Source organism: Populus nigra, chromosome 1 (assembly GCF_951802175.1).
Source record: "Populus nigra chromosome 1, ddPopNigr1.1, whole genome shotgun sequence".
Taxonomy (NCBI): Eukaryota; Viridiplantae; Streptophyta; class Magnoliopsida; order Malpighiales; family Salicaceae; genus Populus; species Populus nigra.
Genome location: NC_084852.1, coordinates 6,885,762 through 6,893,611, shown reverse-complemented (window position 1 = coordinate 6,893,611; position 7,850 = coordinate 6,885,762). Strand labels below are relative to the sequence as shown.

The 7,850-nt window shown below is 34.8% G+C and overlaps 1 protein-coding gene across 1 annotated transcript; it reads left to right on the top strand.

The window, feature by feature from the left end:
* Window positions 1–5,421: 5,421 nt before the first annotated feature.
* LOC133680818 (uncharacterized) lies at window positions 5,422–6,499 on the top strand. Its single transcript, XM_062103823.1, has one exon. The coding sequence runs from the start codon at window positions 5,445–5,447 to the stop codon at window positions 5,649–5,651; it is 207 nt and encodes a 68-aa protein (XP_061959807.1). The 5' UTR covers window positions 5,422–5,444; the 3' UTR covers window positions 5,652–6,499.
* Window positions 6,500–7,850: the final 1,351 nt, after the last annotated feature.

Below are 7,850 nucleotides of genomic sequence, written 5' to 3'. Positions count from 1 at the left end.
CTTCAAAGTGGCTCCAAAATTCTCTACTGCTATGTGCACTATGGGAGAGATTACTGCCACTGACTACATAGAAAGAGAAAGTTGCGGTATACTCCTCGCAATCCTCCACCTCGATTTCTATGTTTGAAGCTTCTGTGCCTTTCTGCTTGACAGCTCCACCTACACCAACTCTCTTTGGTGTCTTCGCCTTTCATCATAGGCGGTCGCCTTTTATCACGGGCGTTTGCACCCCCTCAATTAAGTGTCTCTGCAACAGCTCTCTTTCCATCCTTGCATGCATTGGAAAGGTCTTCGCCTGTTGTCTTCATTAAGAGCACAAGAGACTTCCTGTTGTACAAACTTTAACAGTCTCTGCTCTGAGCTTAATCTGGGAACTCTTCTTCTCCTTGCACCTGTTGTCTCATTACAGTAACTCGTTGGATCCTACGCGTACTCCTGCACAATCTCCGTGTGCCCTCGTGCAATTTCTGTTCTCCAGATTTTCCCTCATTCTTTGCTTATGTTTGATAGCAGCTCATCCTGTCACAACACCTGTCCAAGTCAAAATAGGGTGCCAATCTTTATCCCCTTGCTGTATTTCTTTTTCATTATCAGGGTCTTCATTAATTCTCCCATCAAGAAATCACAGTCACCGAATCTAACTTCTTTGGAGAAATCACCACTCCATCAGATCCTTGAACATATGGAACCCAACTATTCCCTTGTGCTGTCATCCTGCTAGGCTTCAACTGTTTCATTACAAACTACTATATATACGAAAATAGTACCGTATGGATAATCCTTCCACTAAGCAAGTTCCCAGGAAAGATTGGAGGGGTCACACTGGTCCCGCTTAAAACCCAATCTCCCAGACAGAACTTCTTAGGCCATATCTATCCATCGTACTGTCTTTTTGTATATACAACCATTTGCTAGCTTTGTTGCGGCTTTCCTTTACAAGTGATCTGGAATATACTGGTTTAATACATGATTTCCCAACATCTAGCGAGACTACCAGTGCTTAGATTCGTCAAGATTGGTCCTTGTCAATTTCCACTCTTCACCTCAAATTATCCACATGATCGGGTGTCTAGAGTGTCCCAATTTTGCCTTACTTCAAGGCAGTTAAAATTCTCCACTTAGCAGTTCAGCACATGTAATTGGGTAAACATGTGTGACATGTTCTTCTTCATCTTCATCGACCACCATGATGACCTTCAGATGCCTCCTGATCGGGCAATCTCTTTTGTTAATTCACCACCACCATTTTCGGTCTCAAATCTCAACGATCGGACCGTATCATTGCATCTGGAACGATCAAATTAGCTGGAAACAAGTCTGAAATCGTCCAAATCGCATTTCAGTAAGATTTGATCAAAACAATTCTGGCCTGATCAACGGCTCAGATTCAATCTCAGATCCGGTTGCACGTAGGATCAGCTACACTGGATCCTTTCCCTCGGCTCGCGGCTCGGCTCGGCTCGGCTCCAATTCGGCTCGGCCTGTGGCTGATGATGTGGCGAGTGGGTCCCACTGTGCTAACATGTCTGCTGACTGGTCGATGACGTGGCTGATGACTGTGCATGCTGACGTCTCCATTACATCATGTTGAGGTCATCATGGACCATGCTACTGTACATGATGATGTCACAATTACATCATGCTAATGTCATCCCTGGCATGTCTACTGTTTATGATGACGTCACTTTTACGTCATGCTGACGTCATCCTTATTTGAGTTAGTCGCATGGGTCGGGTCAGCTGGCATTTGGGTCGGGTCAACTCATCCGGGTGAAGAAGACGCGTGGGGCGCGTCTGCGCGTGTGGGCAGACGCCTTGTCGAAGAGTGATGGAGAGTGTGGTCATGTCCGACTTCTGATTTTGACGCCGTTTTCACCAGTGGCTTCGTCTCGGCCTCCTCTACACAGTGGTATGGTCAAAACACAATTTTGAAAACTTTTATTTTTGAGCAAAAATCAAACAGCCCTTTCAACCATGTGCTCTGATACCAATTGTTGGGGAATTCTGGCTCCCCCATGCGCGGACCGGTGGTGTACTGATAGTTGCTCATATGGAGGGGAAGCACACTGTGACACAATATTTTAACGTGGTTCGACAAAACCGCCTACATCCACGGGAGAGAGTCATTGTATTAGAGATATATAAAGAAAGATTTACAACATACATGGAGGAGCTGCACTTGCAGCTGCTGCAATGGCAGCAAGGTTGCTGCCATTGCTGCCCCTCTTTCTCTCTTGATCTCTCTACTGCACTCACCACACTCTCTTCATTTTGCTCTCACATAATGCCTCTATTTATAGGCATTTCATGACAGCTCTTCTTGCTTTGTTGTCAACATTGGTGGCTACCAAACTCCAGCTCATTTAACAACGGTGGCTGCACCTAGCAGTCCTCTTTGACAATGGTAATGACAGCCATCCTCTTCTAGAAGATAGGCTGCAGATGCTCTATGATTGCTGCACATAATGGCAACAATCCTAACAGTAACACCTTCGAGAAAACTCTGAAAATTCTTCCACAACCAGAACCTGGGGCCATGCATGTCCATGGAAAACTCTGAAAATTCTTCCACAACCAGGACTTGAGGCCATGCGTGTCCATGGATTCCTGTAAAATCTTACTGCAGATTTTTAATTTCTGTGAAATTTGTAGTTATTTTTCATTTGCTGGGTCGCCTATTCAACTCTTCTGTTAGTTTGGCAGTTCATTATTCAGGTAGGAGAAAAAATCATCATCAACATTTGAGAAACGAGGGGAACATGTTACTCTCGATCAAATCAGAATATTTCCTTATTTTAAGACCTAATTTCCAAGAAAGCATGGGATCTTGTAGCCTTCATGCATGGCTAGCTGAAACTTAACCTCCCATTTCGAAGAGAGCAAATCAAGCACCCTTTATTACAATATTTGGGTCTCCCTTTCTGTAATTCTAGCTATCCTCAATCTATTCTCGTCATTTTATTTATTTAGTTTCTTGAATAACTACTAGACTTTCGTATAGATACCTAGAAACATTATAATTATAATTATAATATGTAAGATATTTTAGGGGTTCTAATATATTTTTTTATATATAATTAGTTTTGTACTATTAGAATTTTTATTAATCAATTAAAATTTCTAATAAGTACAACATTAAATGATAACTCCTGAAACTAGATATTTTAAGATATTAGATATTTAATTTTTTTTTGTTTAAAATTTAAAAGATTGTTATGTCTTCAAGAGGCGTAGCGTGATGGTAAAGGACTTGAGATTTGCACAGCAAGTCTCGAGTTCGAATCAGGGCGTGCACCTCTTGTAAGAGACTAGGATAACCAGGATTTTACTCGCTCATCTGGATCCACAAAGTGTGTTTTTCAGGGGGTGGGGTTTCCCCGACTCCAAAAAAAAAAAATTTATTATAATTATAATATTTTTATGTTCGGTGTTGGGTATAATTACTTCTATATTTGTCATTTTCCAATGTTTATATGCATGAATTAATTAATCATTTTATTTGGCAATTAAAGCTTGTTAATAATCTTGAAGGCTTGTAGTAGGGCTGCGTGAACAAATTTTCGGTAAGGATAGCTACATGAGCACGATAGCAAGAGAACTACAATTTGAACTCTATATGTAATGTACAAGCATTTATTGCCATATTTATCTCCCCATCCGCCCCTCGTACTGTTCTATCATGGTTTCATGACGTGGCATTAGCTCACAGAAGCGTTCACAGCCTTTTTCAAATCCATTGGATGATCATGGCCATATTTGTTTCTGGAAAGCATTACTTTTTAAATTTTATTGTGTTTAGAGGTGATCAACAGAAAATATTGTGTTTAGAGGTGATCAACAGAAAATATTTTTTAGTTAATAAAAAATATTTAATTAAAAAATATTTTAACTTAGTTTTCAGGAAAAAAAAAATTTTGTAATTTTTTTTGAAAAGTGGTTTTTGAAAAAAAACGTTTCAAATTTTCATGTGTTTGTTTGCTATTAGGAAAGTTGATCTACGAAAAATACTTTCCAGTCAAAAAAAATTTGGCTTGATTTTTAGGAAAGTATTTTCTTAGAAAATTTGGATGGAAAACACTTTTCAAAAGTTGTGAAAAATTTATAAATATCATTATTTGTTGATTATATCAAATTTGATCATCAAACTTTAGAATGCTATATATATTTTTTATTTTGAATATTTATTTTTTAATTTCATTTCTTAAAATTTAATTTTTATATTAACTTTGGTCCTTATTTTTATAATTGCTATTTGCTTTTTTCTTATCATTTTTTTATTAAAATTTTTTATCTATTAAATTTGATCCTTATTCTTTTAATTGTTACTTATTTTATTTGAAATAATTTATGAAATGTTAATTATTATTATTTTAATTTCTTCATCATTCAATTTTTTATTTGATCTCTATTATTTTGATTATTATTTATTTTATCTGAGATAATTTATAAAATTATATTTTTTTTCAATTTCATTCTCATTCAACTTTTTAATTTATAAGATTTGTTCCTCATTATTTTAATAAACTTGAAAAAAATAAAGCATTAATAAGTTATTTTTCAACTTATTTTTCATAACATAATTAAATACTGAAAAGTGTTTTCCAACTTATTTTTCATTACACTACCAAATATCGAAAAATACTTTTCCGAAATTCACTTTCGCAAAATTTAATTTTCAAAAGAAAATTACTTTTTAGCAAACAAACGGGGTCTATGATGGCCTAAAATTTTCTTTTCAGATATGAGTTGGTTTTGTTTTAAAAAAATTTAAATCAACTATATTAATTAGATTTAGCTAGAGTACATGACCAATTAATTAAATTAAACTAATAGCTAATATCCACTCTATTTTTTTTCTTTTATAATACACACCCACCTGAAAATTACTATTTAATTTATTTAAATCGATAGCCTAACAGATTATTTTGAGGCAGCTCATCGTTCTTCATTGTTACAAATGACCGATCCTTATAAATTTTGGTTATGTTTGTGCCTATAGTTTAATTGTATTTTTTAAGATTTTTAATTTTTTAAAATTTTAAATTAATTATTCTTAATTTTTTAAATTATTTTAATATACTATTATTAAAAATAAATTTTAAAACATTAAAAATTTTGTATATACTTTAAAAAAAATACTTTAAAAAACAATTTCGGTTGATCTCTCCATCACCCTTAATCCACGCACCCTGGCTTATAATATACACCATCCACATTTTTATCATGAGTGCCAACACTGCCAAGGCAGGTTCCCCTCTACAATTACATGAAACATATACATCGAACTACTCCATCAGGCTCCTTGGCCACATGTCAGTCATCTAACGATCAGTACCCTTTCTAATAGCTCGATCTTTAACAGTATACAGTATATATATAATGACCAAGGACACCATGCCATTAGTATCATAACTTGAAAATTCTTTGAAATACTTGTCATTTCTATGGCTTGTTTCTGTTTCCTGGTGGACCAAACAAGGAAGGTCAGGAGCTTCAAGCCGGTAGCCGGATCATGTTCAAGATGCGGCGGTGGTGCCAGTGTGGCTAACATGAGAACTTCAACAAGATTTTGTTATGTTCCATTTTACTGGAAATCTTGGAGAGCTATCATCTGTACGTTTTGTGGAGCCATTCTCAAATCTTATAGATAAGTTTTGGAGCACAAAAATATCATATGTCTATGATCACTCCACTCGATCTAATCTTACAGTCAACCTTCTTCTCTTTCCGACTCCATGGCGTATATTTCTTGAAAGAGAGCTTGGGTAAAAGGGTAAAATATAGCTCTCTCATGTCTGAGAGAGAGAGAGAGAGATGGAGGAGATGTTCGCGAGTTGGGTGCTATACCTAATTAATAATGCTCCTGTAAGTCTAATTATATCTATGTTAGAGAATAAGGAGCGCTAACTAGAGATCTTTTTGTGGAGCTAGCAGCAGCTGGTTTGGTAGGTCTGCGAATTCTGCACAGTTCATGAAGTATCAGAGTGCTAAGAGAGAGGATTTGAACTCATGGAAAGGAATATTTATGTAACCAGCATAAGGAATAGATTGATCAGTCATGAATAATATATTAAAATTACTTGTTTTTCATTCATCGCAAGTAATTCTAACTCTTTACCACTCTTGATTAAAATAGTTATCGGCCAATTTTTAGGCGTCGGAAAATAGGAGGGATAATACTTTCAAGCTTGATGGCTGATGGCAACCACAGTTTCATTACCGAGCTCGAGCCGGCCCATTAATGTACATTACCATGTAAGTTAAGTGTTTATCGTGCGAAAAGTATTGTATATTTTTTTGTGGACATCAAAAGGTGTTGTTGAGCTGTGCTCCTAGGATTCAATGATGAAGGTCCTGTTGTCAACAGAGATTGGTCCTACAGCCAGCAGTAGCTATGAAATGGTTTAGATGGTGTTTGGTAATGTGATGGCAGGTAAACCTCCTGTAATTATATATCTTAGTGTTTGGTAACAAAAATAAATGATTTTTATTGATGGAACCCATTAATTTTCACTGTTGTGTCACAGGTTTGGAGAAGCAGTATTTTTGCTGCTAAAAAAATTAGTGTATTTATTTTACTCGCATTGTTCATGTGAATATGAACTTTTATTTTTTTTGTTTTTTTAAAAAATTAGTTTAAGGTGAATTAAATTTACTCGTATTGTAATCTCAATTTTATTCCTGATAATATGTTACGTAATTTTATTGCATGCTCCAAAAATCATGAAAACTGTAGTTTTTGTCGAATGAATTTCTTACGTAATGAAATTGTAATTTTTTTTTAAAAAATTGAGTTTTACTCGAAAAACTAGTATTCAATATTATTTAATAACACTATATAAATTAGAAGGATATCGCATGATGACGTAGCATTTGTGGAATTTGATCGCAATTCCAATTATGTTCTTGCCGGGTCCGACCCATTTAAAAAAAATTCAGTTTTTATTTTTATTTTAATTGTGTTTTATTCAAAAAATTAGAAGGATATTGCTTAATGACGTAATAAAAACTTCAATTTTTGTTATTGCGTGCTTAAGAAATCATGAAAAATATAGTCATTGTTGGATAGATTTCGTATGTGATGACATTGCATGTAGTTTAATGAAATAATAAATAAATTTTGATATCAATATTATTTATTTCATGATGTAATAATAGTAGTTAAATCTACAATATTTAAATTAAAAATATTTTTAATTATTTTATAACCTCAATTTGAAAAGCATTTTTTTAACTAAACACATTAAACTACTTTTTGTCCAACCTCAATTTCAGCCACAGTTTTAACCAAACATATATTTTTCCAAACCAACCTAAACTAAAAGTACTTTTTATAACACAACTCTTTTAAAACCACAACCACAATAGCAACCGCAATACCAAACACACTCAGCAGGATTGATCAACATTAGGTTATGCCTAAGCAAAACCCGGTTCTTTAATTTTTTTATTTTTTTTCATATCATATACTTTATATATTTGTATTATATCATAGAATTTTTTATCAATTAAATCCATTACAAAACAATTCATAAATATTATAATATAATATTATTCTAGGCAATATTATGAGCCTATTAGGTTTGGCTACATAGCTAGATCCAATAATAATAGATTATGCTGCCTAGTAGAACCCAATACTACCAGGTCATGTTGCCCAACATTGAGCCCTGCTACCAGGACGACCCAATAAAGTTGGGCACTGCTACCCTGCAAGACCTAGTAGTGCTGACCAAGTCTGTTTCATTCAAAATTTAGGCATGTAATTTGCCCGAAGCAAACTGATTGACCCGCCAATCAACCAGTAACTCGGTTGACCCGACAAAAACCTGGTAGAGACATTTTTTTTT

Coding starts and splice junctions, on each gene's coding strand:
- LOC133680818 (XM_062103823.1), top strand. CDS start 5,445: ATGGCTTGTTTCTGTTTCCTGGTGGACCAAACAAGGAAGGTCAGGAGC.